The sequence below is a fragment of the Mustela putorius genome, unplaced genomic scaffold (genome assembly GCF_011764305.1).
Source record: "Mustela putorius furo isolate JIRA1106 unplaced genomic scaffold, ASM1176430v1.1 tig00003836_pilon_pilon_pilon, whole genome shotgun sequence".
Classification (NCBI taxonomy): domain Eukaryota; kingdom Metazoa; phylum Chordata; class Mammalia; order Carnivora; family Mustelidae; genus Mustela; species Mustela putorius.
In genome coordinates, this window is record NW_025421989.1 from 33268741 (window position 1) to 33292144 (window position 23404).

At 41.4% G+C, this 23404-nt stretch overlaps 1 protein-coding gene across 6 annotated transcripts in view; it reads left to right on the forward strand.

Moving 5' to 3' along the window:
* SYTL5 (synaptotagmin like 5) overlaps positions 1-21458 on the forward strand; it is a 140915-nt gene extending 119457 nt beyond the window's left edge. For all 6 annotated transcript variants that reach the window (XM_013057493.2, XM_013057496.2, XM_004754886.3 and 3 more), the window contains 4 exons: positions 7890-7998; positions 9422-9557; positions 12924-13132; positions 14064-21458. In XM_013057493.2, coding sequence (XP_012912947.1) covers positions 7890-7998; positions 9422-9557; positions 12924-13132; positions 14064-14206 — 597 coding nt within the window. In that variant the 3' untranslated portion in view covers positions 14207-21458. The remainder of the gene's footprint in view (positions 1-7889; positions 7999-9421; positions 9558-12923; positions 13133-14063) is intronic.
* The last annotated feature ends 1946 nt before the right edge of the window (positions 21459-23404 follow it).

The following is a 23404-nucleotide window of genomic DNA, read 5'->3' on the forward strand; positions in this document are numbered from 1 at the left end:
ACTGTTTAGAAGACTGTTCCAGACTACTGTAGCTTTTTCCATGAGCAGGGAGTCCAAAGCTCCTAGGAGCTTACGTACTGCCTCTCACAAGGCAGCCCTTTGCCAATAACCCATACACTGGGGAGTCGGAAAGCCCAGTTCCCTTACTGAGAGTGGTGCGGGGGTAAGGGAGTGGTGCCCCAAGGCATTACTTACACTCTACAGCTTTCCCACCAGATCAGGCTACCCTGACCCTAAACTTCATCTTTGTCACCCCTTCCCTGGTCTATCCTGGGAACAATTCTTTTTTTTTTTTTTAATTTTTATTTTTTATCCTGGGAACAATTCTTAATGAGGCAGTGTGTAAGAGACCTCGAATAGCTAAAGGGATATTGAAAAAGAAAGCCAACGTTGGTGGCATCACAATCCCGGACTTCAAGCTCTATTACAAAGCTGTCATCATCAATACAGCATGGTACTGGCACAAAAACAGACCCATAGATCAATGGAACAGAATAGAGAGCCCAGAAATAGACTCTCAACTCTATGGTCAACTAATCTTCGACAAAGCAGGAATGAATGTCCAATGGAAAAAAGACAGCCTCTTCAATAAATGGTGCTGGGAAAATTGGACAGCCACATGCAGAAAAATGAAATTGGACCATTTCCTTACACCACACACAAAAATAGACTCAAAATGGATGAAGGACCTCAATGTGTGAAAGGAATCCATCAAAATCCTTGAGGAGAACACAGGCAGCAACCTCTTTGACCTCAGCCGCAGCAACATCCTCCTAGGAACAACGCCAAAGGCAAGGGAAGCAAGGGCACAAATGAACTATTGGGATTTCATCAAGATCAAAAGCTTTTGCACAGCAAAGGAAACAGTTAACAAAATCAAAAGACAACTGACAGAATGGGAGAAGATATTTGCAAACGACATATCAGATAAAGGACTAGTGTCCAGAATCTATAAAGAACTTAGCAAACTCAACACCCAAAGAACAAATAATCCAATCAAGAAATGGGCAGAGGACATGAGCAGACATTTCTGCAAAGAAGACATCCAGATGGCCAACAGACACATGAAAAAGTGCTCCATATCACTCGGCATCAGGGAAATACAAATCAAAACCACAATGAGATATCACCTCACACCAGTCAGAATGGCTAAAATCAACAAGTCAGGAAATGACAGATGCTGGCGAGGATGCGGAGAAAGGGGAACCCTCCTACACTGTTGGTGGGAATGCAAGCTGGTGCAACCTCTCTGGAAAACAGCATGGAGGTTCCTCAAAATGTTGAAAATAGAACTGCCCTATGACCCAGCAATTGCACTATTGGGCATTTACCCTAAAGATACAAACGTAGTGATCCAAAGGGGCACGTGTACTCGAATGTTTATTGCAGCAATGTCCACAATAGCCAAACTATGGAAAGAACCTAGATGTCCATCAACAGATGAATGGATCAAGAAGATGTGGTATATATACACAATGGAATACTATGCAGCCATCAAAAGAAATGAAATCTTGCCATTTGCGACAACATGGATGGAACTAGAGCGTATCATGCTTAGCGAAATAAGTCAAGCGGAGAAAGACAACTGTCATATGATCTCCCTGATATGAGGAAGTGGTGATGCAACATGGGGGCTTAAGTGGGTACGAGAAGAATAAATGAAAGAAGATGGGATTGGGAGGGAGACAAACCATAAGTGACTCTTAATCTCACAAAACAAACTGAGGGTTGTTGGGGGGAGGGGGTTTGGGAGAAGGGGGTGGTATTATGGACATTGGGGAGGGTATGTGTTTTGGTGAGTGCTGTGAAGTGTGTAAACCTGGTGATTCACAGACCTGTACCCCTGGGGATAAAAATATATGTTTATAAAAAATAAAAAATTATATTGAAAGAAAAAAAAAAGAAGAAGAAGAAGTCCTGTTGGAACCCCAAAAAAAAAAAAAAAAGAACCCTCACCACACGGTGAGCTTCTGGGGAACCCCTTAGAGGTTTGTGTCTTTTTTTTTAAGATTTTATTTATTTGACAGAGAAATCACAAGTAGGCAGAGAGGTAGGCTGGGGGTGGGGAAGCAGGCTCCCTCCTGAGCAGAGAGCCGTATGCGGGGCTCGATCCCAGAACCCTGAGATCATGACCTGGGCTGAAGCACTGAGCCCCCCCAGGTGCCCCTAGGTTTGTGTCTTTAATCCCTGTCATCTTTCTCTTCCAAGAAAAAGATGACACATAGAGGCACACATGTGGTCTCTGACCCATGGGGGACGTGCATATGTGTCTCTGACACATACAGAGGAAAGCCCGCAGAGTCAGCCTTGTTTGGGCACCATGCCTTCCAGAAATGGGAAATGGGGAAGACAGATGCAACATACTCCGTAGGCTGCCTTCTCTTATTGGTGGCTCATCCTCAGGCTGGGCTGGGCTCTCGGTGCTGGGGTATCAGCCTGTCACTTCGTTTTCAGTCTCCTGTCTCAGCCCCTTCAAGGCAGTAGTCACTTCAGCAGCTCTGGATAGAGTATGAGCAGCCTTGGACACTCGATGTTTCCTTCTAGATTATCAAGCGGGAGACGTGAAGTGTAAACTACAGGGACCAATTTCCTTAGTGACAGAGGATCAGAATCAATAGTCCTTCGGTGTTCGGAAATACTGACATCCCTTTGCAGTGGGAATACTGGAAAGACACAGTGCCTTATTTCTTACTGACTCTGCGTTAGCGAATGTCCTTTGACACCGCCTTTGGTTTTGGTACGCCTTATGGCCCTAAGCCAGTGGGGAGGCTGGGGCGGACAGAGGAAGATCTCAAGCTGTCAAGCGTCCTGTAAAGCAGTTTCACAGTATGACTTCCATTTTACTGCATGATATGAGACTGTTTATTAGCTGTAACTCATTATCTCTCTGAAAGGCATATTAGGTAGTTAGACGAGAAGGGTTTGTCAGTATGAATTGCCTTTCATGTCTTCCCAGAAGGTGCTATTATAAAAACAAGGAGCTTTGAAAATCACCGGCAAGCTCGAGTATTTTCCAAGTAAATCTGTGCTCTGCCTTCAGGCAGGGAGTTGATGCAAATTTCTGTGAAATTATTCCTGAGCTGAAAGGCTCTCTGTAACTGGTGGTTTGGGCAGACTCTTGTCCATAATTTATTACCCCCACTGTAGTAGACCTGAAAATGTACAAGGAGCTCTGCTTCCAACACTGATGTAATGTGGATTGCTCTTTTGAAAAGGCAGATAATGGGGGTTCCCTGGTGACGCCACACTCCCTGCTCAGTCAGATACCCTCACTGGTTCCCTACTGCTTTTGCATATGGTTTGAATAAATCTTGACCCATCATCCTGGCACTTCAGTGCTCCTTGATATGGCCCCGCCTTCTGTACCAGGGGAGGATGTCAGTGCTCTACCCGGATCCCCAGCATCATTCGTATGTGGCTCCCCATGGCTTTTGCTCACACCAGCCAGCACCTGTCCGTCTTCGTAGGAGAGGAGCCCTCAGGGTGCTGATGTGGGCTTGGTCTGTGGTCATGAAGAGGCAGAAGAACCTGGGTATTTAAGTTTTCTGAGGAGTGGAGGGCAGAGCCCTTGTTCAGTAACTGATGGCCGAAGGAGTGTCATCAACACTTCTATTCTCTTGTCTCTGGTTGAGACAGCACTCAGAGATGTGATCCGCCTTGTTCGCAACGCTCCCTTGCGGAACTGAGAAAAAGCTACTCATCATAAACCTTTGCTTGATATCACAACTTCTTAAGCCTCCTTGACTTTGTGGTCCCATTTCCCCACTCCCCATCCCAATAAAACACACTAAGATAAATTTGTGTCTTAGGGTCTTCTGGGCAACCTGGAGTAGAACCCCGTTTTGTCTTCCTTGCTACCACCTCCCTTCACACAAACCTCTGATCTATTAAACCTGACTCCCCGCCAGCTTTTAAACACAGCACAGTCCCAACTGCATTTGATTATGAGTGTTTTCTTAACCCAGGCTGACCTTCTTCCCATCCTCTGTCAGTCATCCTATCTCCCATTGGGATAAAGGTCACCCCTTTATCCCAATCTAGGTGATTCTGTCTCTTCCCCCAGTAGTTTCTTTGTACCTGTATTGGAACAACTGTCATCCTTTGTCAGAACTGACCTTAGGTCAGTTCATAAATCCACAGAAATCACACTTACACAAACACACACCCCGAGTGCATTTCTTAGTCATTTATTTCAACTTAAACCAAATACGCTAAAAAAATAAAAAATAAAATAAAAAAAATAAAAAAAAAAACCAAATACGCATTGATTTTCAAGTCTTTGAACATAAGGATAATTCATTTTGCTTGAGGATAGTTTCGGTGATTAGAATTCTGTCCTATCTTCCTGGCTTAAATTCTGACCCTAGTGCATTCTAATCAGTAGTTTCTAGTTTGAGCTTTTCTAAAGTACAGCAGGAACTTGAGAATGCTTTCAAAGTAAACCAAATATAAAAGCTTTCTAAATATTCATGATTGTTTTTTAATCTTTTACAGCTTCGAGCCCAAATGTAATCCAATAGCAAATTTATTTTCAAATACTTAGTTCTTTGAAAGTATTCAGCTTAATGTTTATAGTAGTAGCTGTCTTTTTGCATTCTTTAGTTTACTGATATTAAATTATATAATTAGAACCACAAATGTGCCCAGCATAGAGAACCTGGGAGATGAATGCGGCTGGCTTTTGGTGAGCATACAGTTCAACTGACAAGAGTAGGCATGCATGGTCTCTTCAGTGGGAATAGAGAACATTAATCTGATGAGTCAGTTAAGGACAGATTTATAGAGCTTCTATTGAATATATGTCTCCTGGATAGATTGAAAGCTCAGTAAGGTCTGTGTCTTATATGCTCCTGCAACACTTAGCAAAATGCCTTCAAAACATTACTACAAGAAGGCATCCCGTATGTGATGATAGGATTGAATGAGTTTAATTGAATTGAATTCTACCTTTTTCAGAGCAAAAGGTGGTTGAGTGATGTAAAATGGTGGTATGTCAGGAGATGAGACATTGCCTTGGAATTTCCTTGCAAGAATATCAAAACTATCCCAAGATATTAGCTATGCACAGGCTGTAGAATGACTCCCTTCCTTGAATTTCTTTTGTATGTGATTATAATGCTACAAGTCTTCATCTTTACTCTTTTCTACTCTTATAAGTTTTCAAGACTGTATTTATAGAAAGTCACCAGTATATTTTAATTAATATAAGCTAAAGACCAATGGAACATTAATAAATCCCAGTATTGGATATTCTAACCTCTACTGATATGCACACACCTGCATACATCACTTTTTCCTACCAACATATTTTCCCATCCAAAGCTCTCAGCTAAAAGCAAATAGAGCCTGCATTGGTTAATTTTTATAAAGAAAACTACTCTAAACCTTAGTGGCTTAAAATGACAATTTCTTATTGCTCATGATTCTGTGGAGTGACTAGGCTCAGTTAGGTAGTTCTCATTGAAGGTCTCTCATTTGGTTGCAGCTAGATGGTAGACTGAGGCTGAAGTCGTATGACGGCTTGACTGGGCTGATTGTTCGAGTTGGCCATCTCACACTTTCTGTTAGCTGCCAACTGGGAATTCAGCTAGGACTGCCAACCAGAGCACCTACATGTGGCTTCTTTCTGTGGCTTGGGCCTCAACACCATGGGTACTCAATGGGAGCATCCCAAGGATGTTCATTCTAAGAGAGGAAGTAGAAATTGTTAATCTCGGGCTTGGAGCCCAGAAACTGGCACATTGTCACTGGTGCCATGCTCTCCTGGTCAAACCAATTACAAGGTCCACTCAGACCCAAAGAGAAAGGATAAACACCAATGAGCTGTAGCTCATTGGCTATAGCACTGAAAAAGTAATGACCTTTTTACTTTGCTATAACGTCCATTATAACTTTCCATTTGTGACATTCACATAAAGTAAAATGTACTAAAACTGTCAAAACAACAAGAAATGTCCTTTTTACAAGGCATGTGACTTAATTAGATTAAAAATTAGATGGATAGTCTGTTTCACTGTCTAATCTCATGTTTGCCCCTAGCAAGAAGGTTGAATAAAATACTTCAAATGATTTTCCCACCTTTGCTGATTAAGTTTTATCACCAATCAGGAGGAAAGTCAGGTAAGGATTCCTTTGCCTGGTTTCCATCATCTTTGCAGAGGCTTGAATAGCCTTTTGCTTCTCAATTTAGTTTGGGGGTTTCTGAATTCTTTCGGTGTACCCTCTTGGAAGACAGTAGTTCCCAGCACCCAGGAGCCAGTTCCTGAAGGAAAGGCCAAAGAAAATATACTACTTTTCTTACCCCTTTTATAAAAAGTCAGTTGAGTTGACTCAATGGCAATGAGGAGACTTACAGAACAAAGTCTCTGGGTATGTGTTCACATTGAATTTCTGAACTGAAACTTTTGATTTTGAGATGATTACAGAGCCACATTCAATTGTAAGAAGTAATACAGAGAGATCTCATGTACCCTTTACCTAGTTTTCCCCAATGGTAGCATCTCGCAAAGCTATAGAGCAATGCCACACCTGAAGTGATGACATTGATACCACACACCCATCTTCTTCAGACTTCCTCACTTCTCGTGTGTGTGTGTGTGTGTGTGTGTGTTCTATGCAATTTTATCACATCTGTACCTTTATCTATCACTATAGCCAAGGTACAGAACAGTTCCATCATCGCAAAGCTCTCTTGTGATCTTTTATAGCCATACCCACCTCCCTCCTGACACCCCTCCCTACCTCCAGAGACCACTAATCTATTCTCCATATCTATTATTTTGTCACCTCAAGACTGTCATTTAAATGAAATTGTATGGTACTTAGCCTTTTGAGCTCGCTTTTTCACTTGGCGTAATTCAGTAGAGGTGCATCCAAATTGTCTTGTGTATTGTCTGTTCATTCCTCTTTACTGCTAAGCAGTAGTCCATGGTATGGCTGTACCACACCTTGTTGCACAAGCCACCTCTCCTCTTGAAGGTCATCTAATCCATTTCCGGTTCGGGGCTAGTCCACAGAAAGATGATATGAATATTTGTATACAGATTTTTATGTGGACATAATCCTTCATTTCTCTGGGATAAATGCTCAAAAGTGCAGTTGCTGGGTTGTATGGTATCTGTATGTTTAGTCTTACAAGAAACTGCCCTACCATTTTCCAGAGTGGCTACCCCATTTTACATTCTCACCAACAATGTTTGAACCAGTTTTTCCACACTGAATTTTTTTTTTAAAAATTCCAGTGTGCCCAGTGTGGAGCTCCGTGAGGGACTTGAACTCATGACCCTGAGATCAAGACCTGAGCTGAGATCAAGAGTCAGATGCTTAACCAACTGAGCCACCCAGGTGGCCTTCCACATCAAATTTTAATCATGTGAATTACAATATAGCTTTGAATAATTAGTGGCTGGGCAGCCCAATGTGAATCACGCATTCCTGGCTATTTCCCCCTCTTGGTCACTTAGGAAAGCTTTGAGACATCAAGAGCAGACAGGGAGACATATCTTCTGGAGCTGTTCTCCGTGGCATCTTTGTTTGTGCCTCATACCCCGAACTCTATGTTCACTGATGGGTTCTGGTTCTCCTTGCACCACAGGCAGTCAGCAGCCACTGATGACCACACGTGTGTCATATATCTCCTCTCAAATTCCTTTATTTTAATGTTAAACGTTACACACAAATACCTTTTGTACAAAGAATACGAAGTTTTCTGGCCTCTCTCTTTTCTTAACTAAGGCATATCTTAAACCAGTAAGTACTAACAGTTGAATAGGAATGGACTGTCGTGTTTAAACCAGCAAGTAAATGTGACAAGGCCATTCAAACATGGACTACAAAATAATAAACCAAACATTCTCACTTTTTGTCTTCACCTGTCTCCCTTTGGCCAGGTGGAATTCGCTGCAGACATAGGCCTTCACTATAAAGGAGAGCTAACAGTTGTTTTACGTTACATCCCCCCAGAGGAGAACCTGATGATTCCTCTAGAACAAGTTCAAGGTAGAGTAAAAATCAATGACTTTGACCACGGGCATTCTGTGTCTAGATGTATGGTAACAGGGATCAGGAATTGGTTGGATTATTTTACTTTGGCATTACACAGATGAAAATGTATAGGGTTGGGTGTCACTGTCTTGGAAGAGAGTTGAGAAGTATGTCCTACAAATGGGGAAGGGGGCAGGATCTTTACGAGTAAAAGGCAAAGTTTATACTGGAAACCAGGCTCACTGGTGGCATTTGTTTCCTGGAAATCCCAGAGATCTAGGATGTTCCCCAGGATGGAGAGGGGAGGTGGGGAGGAGTACAGTCTGCGGAAAGGAGAGATGTAAAAAGCTGCTGTATAGATTTCTGACAGTCACAGTTACTCAGGGAGTCTGGAGGAAGAAGTTGACCTAGAACACAGGATGTAAAGGAAAAATCCAGATGGAGTCAACTTTTAGGTCCTTTTGGCCTTCTGCCATCAACTGATCCAAGCAGCCTTCTCCAGCCTTCCATTCACTGTCACCCTCTTCAGTGTAACCCTGTGCAAGTAATTCACTGCCTCTTCGCCTCCGTTTCCTCACTTCATAGGGATAGTGCAAGGATTAAATAGGTTCATTCATGGAAAGTGCCTAAAGCAGTTCGGAATAAAGGTGGTGGCGGTGGTTATTACTCGCGTTGAGCCATTTCCTCAGAATAAAAATGTGACGTGGGGAGAATTGTCTCTCAATCAAAAACATAGTTGTGCCTGGGCCCTGTATAGCCTTTGGGCTGGCCTTTGCACAGTTCTAAATTTATAAGACAAAAACACCCAAGAAGGAAGTTACGGAATTTTCTCTTTTGGAGTCTTGGCACTTCTGTGTGGCTTTCTCTGTAGCTGTTCTCACTGAGAGCAAGAATATGGCTCAGGCAGCTCTCAGATTCACTTCCATTTTGTTCCTCTATACCCTGTAAAAAGGTACTCCTTGTTGGGAAGTATTTATAGTTTTACATTTATTTGTTCTTTTTTTTTGCAACAAACACAAATGAAAGACCTATCCAGGGCACTGGGTGTGGTGCAAAAATAATGAATACTGTTATGCTGAAAATAAATTTTAAAAAAATTTACCCAGAAAAAAAAGATAAGTATATTTTATGTAATATGGCACTAACTTTGAAAAAAAAAAGTGTTTGTAATAAATATATTAAAAATTACATAGAAAAAAAACCACCTATCCAGAAGGAATCTGGTGGGGTAGAAACATTTGAATAAATCATGGAAAAACACAATAACATAAAGGCCCAGTTCAGTCAGCAAATGAAATAAATCTTGGCAGGTTTTCTTTGTGAATTTTGAAATGGAACCCATGATTTCTCTCTCTTCCCTTCTCTCCCTTCCTCCTCCTTCTCCCTTCCTTTCTTCCTCCCTCCTTCTCTGTCTCTATCTTTTCGATGGCTGATGCAGGAAAGAAGACCTTCAAAAGGGGAAAGAAGAAGGAGTCATCCGTAATCTTTGGAGGAATACTGGAAGTGTTGATCAAAGAGGCAAAGAATTTGACAGCGGTGAAGTCAGGAGGCACTTCTGATAGCTTTGTGAAGGGGTAATTTTGTTCTAACTCATCTTAGAAGATACTTAATGGGAGTTGAGAGGTTCTGTGACCCATGAGACAGGGTTGGCTGTGAGACTTCTGTGTTCATCTTACTCTAAATGGACAAGGAGAAAGCTACCCTTATATGCTGGCTTTTAGATCCGTAACAACACGAGGCGAGGAGGCTCCTAATTCTAGTTTTCCCCTTGCTTCCAGCATATCTCAGGATTTCCCATCATTCTCACCCTCAATACTGACAGATTTTCCTGTGAGATTCATTTCTCAAAAGAGGAGAAAATGTGATTTTCTCTGTATAATATATTTATATTGTGCTTTGTTATAATTTGGTACTGGCAATAAACAACAACAAGAATATTGGCTCCTTCATATTTTGCTCTCTTAGGGGAAATTGTAAAAAGTAGAAATTTCAGAGCATCCTCCCCGGAGATAGTGACTGGAGAGTGTTTTGGGGACAGCATATTTCTTTTTTCCAATTTTTTTTCTTGTGCTTGATTTCTAGTTTCATAGCATCATGGTCAGAATAAATGCATGGTGTGATCTCAGTCTTCTCAAGTTTATTGAGGCCTATTTCATAGCCTAACATGTGATGTATTCTGGACAGTGTTCCATATGTGCTTGAAAAGAATGTATATTCTGTTGTGGAATAGAACATTCTGTGTACATCCGTCATGTCCATCTTGTCTAATGTGTCATTCAAGGACACATTTTTCTTATTTATTTTCTGCCAGGATGCCTATCCATTGATGTAAGTAGGGTGTTAAAGGTCCCTGCTATTGTATTACCATTAATTTCTCTCCTTATGTCCATTAATATTTGTTTTGGTATTTAGGTGTCCCAATATTGTATGCATAGATAGTTAGTTACAATTGTTATACCCTCTTGTTGGATTAATCCTTTTAGCATTATGTACTGTCCTTCTTTGTCTCTTGTTACAGTGTGTTTAATTAATTTTTTAAATTTTAATTCGGTTAGCCAACTTCTACTACATCATTAGTTTCAGATGTAGCATTCAGTGATTTGTCAGTTGCATATAATACACAGTGTCCATCATAGGGATACCCTCCTTAATGCCCATCACCCAATTACAGTCTGTTTTAAACTCAGTTTGGTCTGATATACATACTGTTTTTTCCATCTGCTTTTTTTTTTTTTTTTTTTTTTTGCTTCCATTTGCATGGTAAGATTTTTTTCATCCCTTCACTTTCAGTCTTGTATGTTTCTTCAGGTCTGACTTGAGTCTCTTATAGGCAGCATATAGATGGATCTTGTGGGGTTTTTTTGGTCCATTCTGCCATCCTCTATCTTTTGGTTGGAGCATTTAGACCGTTTATGTTTAAAGTAATTGTTGCCATGATGTGCTTGGAACTAGAGGGTATTACACTAAGTGAAATAAGTCAAGCAGAGAAAGATAATTATATGACTTCACTGGTATGTGGAATTTAAGAAACAAAACAGAGGATCATAGGAGAAGGGAAGTAAAAATAAAATAAGATGAAATCAGAGAGGGAGGCAAACCATAAGAGACTCTAAACTATAGAAAACAAACAGAGTCCCTGGAGGGGCAGTGGGTGGGGAGATGGGATTACTGGGTGCTGGGCATTAAGGAGGACATGTGATGGAATGAGCACCGGGTGTTGTATGCGACTGATGAACCCCTGAACTCTACCACTGAAACTAACAATATACAATATAAGTAGACACATACTGCCATTTGTTCATTGTTTTCTGGTTGGTTTTGTAGTTCATCTCTGTTCCTTTGGTTTTCTCTTGCTCTCTTTCTTTGTGGTTGATGAGTTTCTATAGTGTTATGTTTGGCTTTCTTTTTCTTTCTTTCTTTCTTTTTTTTTTTTTTTGTCTATTTATTACAGGTTTGGGGCATGAGGTTAATTCTTTGGGTCAATAGCATTATTGTTCCTCTCATCAATCCTTCTTAGAAAACTGTAATTGACTCTGTAAGAAAATGAGTCAAACCTTTACCCTCACACATTCTAATTTTGGTAAAGCCAGTAGTAAGGTGAAGCAGATATCTGGGGCTTTCCTGCTGGTGAATGTGTGGGCCTGAGTCCCAGTTCATCTGTCCTTCATTTTTTTTCACAATAGTTTTAAGCACAAAAAAAATGCTTTATTTGGATCCTGTGACTACGATTTGCCTCACCAGCCCCACCATCCTGTTCAGGCCTCTTCCTGCCCACTCTCTAATGGGATGAGAGAATGGCTCCTCACCTATGGCCTCATTGTGGCCTTGCAGGGGTGACTAACATCTTTTGAAATAGTTTTCACTGTATCATGTTGAACATTTACAAAACAGAGATAATAAAGGATGATATCTTTATTCTATAATGAAAAAAAGGCCAGTGACTTTCTAGTAAATTCCCTCTCTAATTACACTTAAATATTGAGCTGATCTTAAGGAACCTCAGGGTTTTTTTCTAAGAGTGCATTAGAAAGGGGGCACCTGGGTGGTTCAGTCAGTTGAACCTCTGACTCTTTGTTTTGATTCGGGTACTGGTCTTGGGATCCTGGGATTAAGCCCTGCATAGGGCTCTATGCTCAGTGGGGATTCTGCTTGAGATTCTCTCCCTCCCTTTCCTTCTGCCCCTCCCCAACATGCTCACTCTCTCTCACTCTCAAAATAAATAAATCATTAAAAAGGAAAGAGAACGTCAGAAAGCAAAATTTCTTTCTCTCACATGTATACAAAGACAAAGGGTAAACCATCTAGGGCAGGTATGAAAGCATCATGATAATTAGGGACTCTTGTTTCTTCTATCTTGGTGTGGTATCCACCTCATGGCCAAGGTCACTGCTGGAGTATCAGCTATCCCATCTAAACTCCAGCTGTCAAGACAATTCTCAGAAATTGCATGCAGAACCACTTTCTATATCCTTTGGGCAGGATCTTAGTACATTGGCTATGCTGGCTGCAAGGGAGGCTGGGAATGTAGTCTTTATTCTGGGCAATCTTGTGCCTAACTTAAAAAAAAAGAATCTTTTTAAAGAGTAAGGAGAGAATGAATATCAAGGGATAAGCAGTCTCTTCTTGGTACATGAAATGAAATCTTAAGTGTTGCAGGGTGTCTTCTTTATTGTAAGTACCTACTACAGGAGATATTTTCATTTCGAGAAGAGGGAAGGACCAAATAGGATTAGAAAGGAGAGTATAGGCATTTTGCTATTGTCCTACTTAAAATAAACAATAAAATCTTCCACTTAAATCTAGATGTAAGCATATAAGTACCTTGAAGAAAAAATGAAATATACACACACAGGCACCAAGAACTACGGGGAATGGAAATAACTACTCAAGGAAGCCATTTTCTGTTTTTCCCAATGGCTTGATTACATTTTCTCTTGCAGCTACCTGCTCCCAGATGACAGCAAAGCTACCAAGCACAAAACTCTGGTGGTAAAGAAGAGTGTTAACCCTCAGTGGAATCATACTTTCATGTTCAGCGGCCTGAACCCCCAGGATATAAAGAATGTTTGCCTAGAACTTACTGTCTGGGACAAGGAGGCCTTCTCCAGCAACATCTTTCTGGGAGGAGTTCGTTTGAATTCTGGAACCGGTGAGGGACTAGGGGACCCTGAGTCGTGTGTGACTAGTGGTTCCTGTGGGTTAGTATGTAGGAGATGTACATATAACTTCAATGTTTATATTCAGTCCTTTTATAAAATACCACTTACACTTTAGTCTAAGTGAATGTCAACTACTTTCGTGGGTGTTGTTTCAGGTTTTTCTCAGGGGAGGATCACTGAGACAGCACAGGCTTCTGACAGGGGAGAGAATGATTCCCAAGACCAACTTTACTTCATCCTCTTCTCAGATGACTCACTGGTTGAATTGAAAGGAAACCCATTTTTCTCCCTAAAAAATAACACCTAATGTTGTCCAAACAGATTGTGGCAACATGCCGCTGATGTCACAAGACACGGCCACAACCGGGCAGATTGGAGGGAAATGGTGGGGGCAGAGCACAGGTAGCCCCCAAGACCCTCATTATCCCATAACTTATGTCAGACACAGAGGGTCGATGTGCACTGTGGTCAGTACTGTTAAGAACAACCCCACCTGTGTGGTGCTATGCGTAGTTATAGATTAAGGAAAACCAAAAATATCTATACCACTAAACCAAAAAGTCCCCAGGTTGGAGAAGCGGCCTTGTTAAAAAAGGAGAGCCCCAGAGCCCACTTCATCCTGTTCTTCTGTCCTGTTACCTCAGTCCCAATGAGCCAGCTTTCTGTGAGACTACCAGAGCAGGGGAAGAAATGAGCCATGAGGGCCATCCTGCTTTGTTTCTCATTATCTTGGCAGAAGAGAGTAGTACCAACTGGAAAGGGAGTCTGCCATTCTAACACTACTCACTAGATAGGGTGAGTGAAAACAAGCCAATGAAAGGCTCTGCTCAATAACGCCCCCTCAGAGGTTGATAGGTGTCTTCTAGAAGATCCAAACATTTCATCTGTGAAGGGTAATGCTCCCTTGTCCCTTTCTCTCAGGTGTGAGCCACGGGAAGAGTGTAGATTGGATGGACTCTCAAGGGGAAGAGCAACGCCTGTGGCAGAAGATGGCGGACAATCCTGGGACTCCCGTCGAGGGTGTGCTCATGCTCCGGTCCAGCATGGGGAAGTGTAGGCTCTGAAGGTACCAGTCTCCAAAGTGAGGCCTCGAGGCACTGTCTGGCTGCTATTTGATCCCAGTATTGGTCTTGCGACCTAGGATTCTGCTTCCCTGCCATTTTTCACCTGAGTGTATTGGGACACATGAGTAGAGATGTCCACGTTATGAACATTTAGGGTCTCACTGAGTGTCTCAAAGAGCATGTACCTCTGTGTGTCCAGGGACCAAGGCCTTTTTGATTGGATGGTAAAAAGTGTGCCACACTGTCCTGTCAACGGCAAGTTATGCAATGATTCATAGACTTCATACCATAAGGGAAATGGTATAAGCTTTTTTGAAACTACAGTTGAAATTTGGAATCCCTAAACTTTTTCTATTACTGAGTTATTTTACATTTCCTAAAATGGTTTGAGGGTTAAAGGGGCCACTCATTACGTAGTTCACTTGAAGAGTAAGAAGGAATACTGACTACGCTTTCCTCACCCTGGGAATTCCCATAATCCCTAAAAGGCATTGTGGGGATGGTTGCTTAGACAAGGAGATGGCCCTGTTATTGTAGCAAGCTTGTGGATTAACCAGGTAAGTTTTCAAGATAAACGGACAGGTTTTTCTATGGTGATTATATAATCTATAATCTAAATCAGCCCACTTTTGAGAGTGGAAAGAACTAGATCTTTCTATCCGAACAATAGTTGGATCGACCAGGGAAAATGGAGACATGTTGTCACCCTAATTATGACTTAGGAATTAGAGAGCTCCATTGTAAATATCTATTTTGTAAAATATTCTAAGCCACTGACTACAAGGGAATAAGAACTAATGTACATTTTCAGCCCCTGCATGTGTCGTATCTACTGATATCCCACTGGTCAAAGGAAGTCATATGGCCAAACCTAAAATCAGGAGGCAGCGAAATCTACTCTGTTCACAGTGAAGCCATGACAAGCATGAGGATCCAGGAAGGGAAGAAGAATCAGTAGTTCAGTAGTTCAATCTACTTTACCTTCTATTACCTGGAATTCCAGGTGCGTCAGCCACCAAAGTTAGAGGCAAAGATAGTTAATGTTGAAAGGTACTTCAGACCTGGTTCCTCATTTTGCATGTTCCAAACATGAAGCCCCTAGAAAGCTAAAGGACTTGCCCAAGATCGTATAGAAGCCATGACGATATCCAGACTTAAATCCAGGGTGTGACTTGTCAGCCAGTGTTCTTTCTACAGTAGCCCTTGGCATAATCTTACACTTCTCAGGGTGGATGGGAGGGCAGAGATGAAGGAAGGTGAGCGGAGTTGGGTTATTTCAGTATGAAGTACCTGCCTCTCTCTTCTTCTGGAGTCCTATTCTAGCCCCTCAGTTCATTTTTTCACTTGAATTCATATAAAATCTTCAAAAAGGTAGAAACGGAATTTTACTGATATAAAAGCTAGAATCATCTTCAGGCTTATTCAAGCTATTTTTTTTTCCATATTCTGAATTTCTTCCTGAATTTTAAAAACTGATATAAGAATATATTTAGCATTGCTCTTGGGAATAAGCAGTCTTTTTTCAATATTATTCAAAAATGGGCTAATTCTCAAAAATTGAACTTATTGGTCAGTTTTAGCTTAGTACATAGGGAACATTTTTTTTTTAACTCAACACCCATATCCCTGTGCTACTCTTCTTAAAAACAGAAAGCTAAAACTGTAAGATCATCACTACTTCCTATATTAGAATAATTAGTTGTCTTCAGACTTGATCTGACTCATTCTGTCTGCAGTGACATTTTTCGGACACATGAGAGGGTGATGTCGGTGACGTCTGGAGACCTCTCCAGTGTAGACAAACTAAAGTATATTTTATTCACTAATCACAGAAGTGGCAAAATATTAAATTCCAAAATGTATACCTTGGACTCTAGATGAGCATAACTCTATGAGTTTAGACCTTTGCCACTTTTAAAGCAATTCTCTATATTATGTTTTTAATAAAATTCAATATCTAACTGGGTCTTTCCATAATGCAAAAACCCAAGTATGCAAAAGTCCATCAGAAACCTGCAGTGGTATTCTCAGAAAGAAAAGGTGAATTGACCTTCAGGTCACTCTGTTTTACTAAGTGTTGTGTACTAGTACAAATATTTTTAAATATAGGTAATATATGTGAATGGCACAAAAGTTAAATGGTTCAAAACTGCGAAAAGTAAGTCCGCCTTCTTTATCTTCCCTAGCAGAAATGATTGATAGCCTCATTCTTTCTTATAGCTATATTAGATGTTGCATTATAGGGATATGGCACATTGATTTAACCCCACCTATCAAATGCCACATTAAATATGGTTAACTTCCCTACCTACATTTGGTGGCTTTTCTGAGCAACCTTTCAAACATCAACACTTCCACAATCAAAATGAGGCATATGTATTATACAGCCATTCCACTTTGGGGTGTTTATCCTCTAGAGGTGGATATAGATGTGAGAAATGAGTAAGTACGAAAGTATTTATTGCAAAAGATAGGAAAGATCCAACAGCCCATCAGTAGAGGCCTTATAATATCATATATGCCTACTTTCTCTGTTTCATTAGTCTCCCTCTCCTTGTCTGCTGAAGATCGCTCAGTGAGAAACTCTGGATTCTCTAGTGCTTGTTCTTTCCTTTCCTCCTCACTTCAAACACCCCTCGGGCATTATCATGTACCATGCCTCCATGGGTTTCTGTGCTTATAACTTCACACTCGCAGCTCCAACCCACACCATTCCTCTCAGCCCCAGACCGAGATCCAGCTGCCCATATGACATAGCCACCAGCACAGTTTGTGTTTTCAACAGAGTCAAGACTGAACTCTTCACTCGAGCTGTCCTCTTGTACGCATTTCTATCTACTTCAGTACATCCGGTCTCTCTACCTCGTACCTTCCTCTACCCAGTCACCATAAGTAATAGAGTTTCAGCCCAAGACAGCTCACCCCACCCTGTGTCAGCACAGTTCTCCGTATCACCTTCTCAGAAGAGACCGTGGCCTGGCCTGGAGTGTCCTCCGCCTTATTTGGAGATCTCGGCCTTCACTGTTCCCTCAGATGAATCAGACAAGTTGTAAAGGGCCGTGGGCAAGCTTTAAAGCCTGACTTTATCCATTCAGTTTGTCAACAGCACTTGCAGGACACATGGAAGATTATCTGCCAACTCCCGTTTCATTCACACGGTCACTGGAACTGGAATCATTGGGATGCAGATTTTCCAGGTCACAAAAATGCCAAAAGCGAAGCTATTTCGCGGGACTTCATATTCCTGGCCTCTTTTTTCCTTAATAAACTTATATGAATTTATGACCAATGACCATTAAGTATTTAACTAACTAATGGATGAATTGAACCTACCTGATTCACAGTAATAGGGGTCTCGTCATCGCCTGCTACCCCATGGTTTCCATTTGCTGGGGGAGGAGAAAGTTATGGACGAAATAAGAGCAAACCCCACTTTTAGAAACAGAAGAGATTGAAATATCAAGTCACCCCAGAAGTATCTCAGAATAAAAGCCTATGGCATTTGGGACTGTGATCAGTGTTTATTTTTTGTTCTGTATAGATCTTTCACATCACACTGAGCATTGCCCTTAGGAGTTGGCAGAATGGCTTCCAGTGGCTTCCAAAGCCATGGAAATTAGGCCACATCAAGGATTCCAAAGGATTGTCTGAGTCATCTGGAGTGTGAATTTAATACACTGATTCCAGAGCATTGTCCCAAACCTACTGAATAAAATCTCCAGGATTTTTAGCAAGCTTCTTGGGTGATTCTAATACAAATGGATCACAGTTTGAGAAACACTGCATTAGAGGACAGAATAACTCCACTGTATTCTTTGGGCTAACTCTATGTCATGATGGCAGATTGGATTTGGTTAACTTGGACATTGCTCATTGCAAGGCAACCGTGGTGAGGTGAAAGGAGCCTAACCTTGGACTTAGAAGATGTTAGCTCAGCTCTTGACTACTTACCAACTGTGTGACCTTGGTCAAGTTAATTCTCCAGTCTAGGCCTTGATCTATTTGCCTGTAAAGTAGGACTAATTGGGTTAACTTGGAGTTACCGAAGATATGAAATAAAGTAATACATGTAAATATGCCTTGTAAATTTTAACGCACTGGTCGGGGGAAAGGTCATTGGTGAGCTAGTTATAAAACTCTGTGGTTCATAATCTCTTAGGCCCTTCTTTTCCTGAAGGCTTCATTAGGGCTTAATCATTCCATGTACAGTGAAGTGGTTTCAGTGTACAGCAGAGATATAAGAAAGAATAAAAAATCCTTATTTTGTGCCATGTGACCTATTGTGGGTGGTAGTAATTTATTTATTTTAGGCTGGAATTTCCTGCTTCATCTGACAAGATGATAAATATTTCAAAATGTGTTTTATTTGATGGACAGAAAAACTGTGGTCCATTTTTTAATAAGTTGTGGAATCTGCAAGCAAACCATGTTGTTGCACCTTTCCTTAATACCCTCTTCCATTGGGAAGACCAACTCTTTCTGTGGCCCATTGCCTAGCCTTCATGCCATGGAGATCAAACCTGCCTTCCTCCCAGGGATGTTGTTGAGAATCATGCTTTTTATTTGCAGAAGGAAATGTACCATTCTGTTGAAACAAATTCCACAGAAATATAAGCCACTGTTGTCATTATGAGGAAAGCATAGTGTTTCAAAGATTAATAGTCGTACCTCATTTACCTCACGAGAATTCATCAAGCTATTCTGGTAGAGAGTTCCTTTCCCACTTGGATAAGGGATGTGGAATATATAGTTACTATTGCCTGTAGATTACAAAACACTCACATAGGGTAGTAGATCTTCTCTTTCTCTTTAGTAGTTCAGCACAAGAGGAGACTTAGCTCTGCTTTCCTTTTTTCCTTGGTTGAGGCAAAAATCAATACAGCAAACAAATGTAATATTATTATAGTTAAAGCAGAAGTTTAAGTCATTGGCATTTGTGAGGGGAAAAAAGTCTCCTTCTAGAAGGGCAGGGAATTAGATGTGTATTTGAATCCAAATATTTTGTTTCATCCCTTTATGGTATGATCTGCTTACTTCAGGGAAGGAATCTCATGCCTCCTTCCATGCATTTTTTTCTGCTTAGCCAAAGATTCCTTTTGTCTTAAGAAAGTTGAAACTTGTTTGTGCCAATCCACGAGAAGGGATGAGGCCCAACAATATAACTTTTAAAATCTTTCTCATTTGGAAACGAGGAAGGGAGGGAGCCATTCCGTTACAAGGCAGATTATGTCCATCATTTATGGTTCTTTTTTATCATGTCCCCATATTCTTTATTCATAAATGGACATTTTGAAGAGAGATCATTGGTTCCAGTGGATGTGAAGAAATAGATGTCTAGGCTTTCTTGAATCTTTTTGCTTTTGACCTGCCTCATTACCACCAATTAATCTTTCCTTCTTAATTCCTAAAGCTCTTCTTACACTGTCCCTCTGACTGATGGAGTGGTCTACAAGAATCTCAGGAGATGCCCAGAAGCCTTTTTTTTTCACATGGATTAATGGAAATATTAATTATTAATTTTCTGCTTTTTCCTTTCACTTCCAAACCCAGCTCCCTAAGAGTCATAGGTTTGCAAAGCATCTGAATCCACAAAGCCAGTTTGCAGTGTTGGATGGGGACTGCCTTGGCTACTTTCCAGGGTGATAAGGGGCACGAAACATCCCTGAAAAGGTAATGAGGTATTGAACTTCTCTAAGTAAAAGTACAGTATTATGGTATTTCAGTAGGTAAGTGAAGAGGGAACCCCATGCCTGGAGAGCAATTCATGGTTAATAAATTTCAAGAAAGGTCTCTCTAGAGGCAAGGTTTTTGTTTTGTTGAGTAGGGAATACAGTGTGGGCCAGACATGAATTGCTAAGGATGTAGGGAAAGGAGAGGGCAGTTACCTTCATTGGGGGTTTCCATTGTACCTCTTCCACCAGGCAGGTGTTCCTCAAAATAAATGCTATACAAATATTTAAACAACCCCTTAGAGGGGCACCATATCATCAGGGCAGAAATGGGCCCAACTGAATGCATTAGATCCCCATCTGTACATTGAGGGTCGTTGTCACAAGCAGGTTCGGGATTTTGTTGTTGTTGTTGCTTTTTCTGGGCATGAAGATGAGTCTAGCAGTTTAGCGAGCTGGAGAAGGAAGGTTAACACTTTCAGGACCCTGAGAGCAGCTAAAGATGACTGGGTCACTGTGACACTGGAACGGAGGATCTCCTCACGAAGAAATAAGAAGGGTAACTTTCCAAACAGCCAAAGACTGGGTCTTCTACTTGTGAGTCTGTTCATTCTGCTTTGTCCCTGGCCCCTACCTGCTTTAGCTGTCCATTTACTCTCCTCAAATCCTGCTTGGATAGGAAGCTGATCTCTTGGTTTGCATTTGAATCAGTAAAATTTTATTGATCATTGCAGTATTAGATCTACAGAAAAGTGAGCAGAAAGTACAGAGAGTTCCTGTATCCCACTGCCCCCTCCCCTGCAAGTTCCTCCTCTAACAAATCTCATGGTATGGCACATTTATTGCAATTGATGCATCAGTATTGGTACATCATTATTAATTAACGTCCATAGTTTATATTAGGGTTCATTCTTGGCGTTTTACAGTTCTGTGGGTTTTGACAAATGCAAAATGTCATGTATCTACAATTACATCATCGTGCAGAATAGTTTCGGTGTCTTAGACATCCCCTGTGCGCCAACCTGTAGCAACCACTGATCTTTCCACCATCTGTAGTGTCTTGGCCTTTTCTCAGTATGTCATAGAGTAGAAATCCTACCGTCTGTGGCCTTTTCTGACCTACTTGTTTCACTTACTGATGCATTTAAGGTTTCTCTGTGGCTTGTTGTGGCTTGATCGTCCCTTTGTTTCTATTTTTTTTTTTAATCGTAGCAAGAGCACTTAATGTGAGATTGCCCCCTCTTAACATGTTTTTAGGTGTACAATGCAGTATCTTTGTTTTCAAGTAAAGAGCAAAGGATGGAAAACTCTAGGAAATAATAATGTGTTTTAAAATCCCCTGGAGATGACGGGCGGGCTCTATGCATTGTGCTAGTTTTCTTGGTTCTATTTTTGACTCCAAACAATTGTTCCTATCCACTTGTCTTGCTGGGTTCAGTGCAAAATTGGTAACAATACTTAAATGTGTAACGTGCCTACTTTTAAGCTTCTGTATGGAACATGCACCCCAAACCAAAGCTTTGTGCCACCCTGTCCTTGCTGTAAAGTTTAATGTCTTTTCCATTAAATTCACTTTCCTAATATCTCTAATGTGTTCTATTGCAAGTTACTCCTGAGTTCTTGAAGATGGCCTGGAGACCCTTGAGGACTCATTGTATGTCACCTGTTCCTCCTGTTTTTATACTTATTTGTCTTCAGATAAAAACACATTTGCTGAACTGACACACAGATTGAGTGAGTAGGTTTTGTTTCTAAGGCGAGGTGATGTTAAACACAACTCTTCCCTTTTTTTAAGATTTTATTTATTTGTCAGAGAGCTAGAGAGAGAGAGCAAGCGAGCACGCACAAGCATGCAGAGTGGCAGACAGAGGCAGAGAGAGAAGCAGGCTCCCTGCGGAGCAAGGGGCCCGATCCCGCACTCGATCCTGGACCCTGGGATCATGGCCTGAGCCGAAGGCAGTGGCTTAACCCACTGAGATACCCAGGTGTCCCTGAACACAACTGTTCTTGGTGCTCAGCTATGAATCCAACCATCATTGTGGGTCTAGCTTACTTATCTTCCTGTAAATCTGAATCCTGATTCAACAGCCCCCTTTGCACTCCCTGGAATAAATCATAGGCAGTGGTGAGGGAAGGGTTCCCAGGTGACATTTGTTGAGCCCCTATTATTATGTATTGGGTGCTTTTCCATACTGCTTTGTGCTTTGCTCCTTTGCCCTCTGGTTTTGAGCTGAGTTTGGCCAACTGGAGCAATTAGTGGTAGACTAGAAGACAAGAGGAGAGAAAGTTCAGGATGTTTATTCCCCATACTCCTTTGCTGCGGGACTGAAGGCTGTTAGAGGCTGTGTTCCTCTGTCCCAGCTCCTCTTGGGTAGTCTGTCCTAAAACTATACCTACAACTCTCTCTGGGTTCCACTGATTCCCCCCACCCCTTACCCTTCAAGCTTAGGGTGGTAAATATCCTTTGATGCTGCAAGTTTTGAAGAGCTACAGGACCCCCCACTGAGTTCCTTTACCACACCCACACCATTATAATCTCTTTCATTATGTCCTCTTTCCCATGTGAGTCTGTTTCCCAACAGGACTTTGACTAAGAAGGATGTCACTGATCATAAGACATTCCTCGCTTCAGAGATGTTAAAATGTAGGGGCAGGGGGAATGTGCATCTTAGAACCAATGAACTATGCTAGTTGTGATATAGTTGTGATATATTCCTGGTGAATGAATGAATCATTGAATGATTAGCATTCATAGTGCAGCTCAACTCAAAGACAGATACAGTATAGTGGTACGACAGATAGCGCGTTCAGAATAAACCTCAAATATCAGAGTCAACACTTATTCTTCCTACGTACTGAGATGCTTTTTCTCAGTCTTGAGATGGATAGTCAACAAGAAGGTCATGGCCTAGCCCGGGATTCCTAGTTTTTATAAGCTGGGCTAAAACATTAAAATGCTGCATAGTCATTCCATTTCTCATAGAAGGGGATAGCTCTAAAGCAAACGCTACCAATGTGGGTAGAAATTTGCTTTTCGTGAAGCGGTACTGTTTGTGACTTGCCATGAACTGAGTTCAGAGTTCTCTGCAAGGAGAGAGTGGTCCCCAAGTCTGGAACCCCTCAGATTCCTCAGTTAGCTCACATCCACTGCTCCGTGTAACAACCAGCATATATTCTGGTCAACTCTGCTTTTAATAGCCTTATTTACAATGGTAAGACCTTACTTAGGCTAGGCTGCCTGTCTAGAATTTTATCAGTCCTTTAGTGAGACATCTGATTGGAACTGCACAGGCTGTCTTATTACAGACATCTAGCAATGACTGAGTCTCGTCAGTCACATATAAGAGCTACTGTGCCTTTGGAAAAGTCTGCTGTGTTTCCTTTTCCTGATTTGTAATTGTCCCCGTAGAGACAAAGGAAGAAGTGGCTCACCTCTGGATCTCCTCTAGAACAATGATACTCAGAGCACTGGTCCATAATAAGGAGCTTACCTCCAAATTCAAAATCAACATGCTGCCTCTGTTGAGAA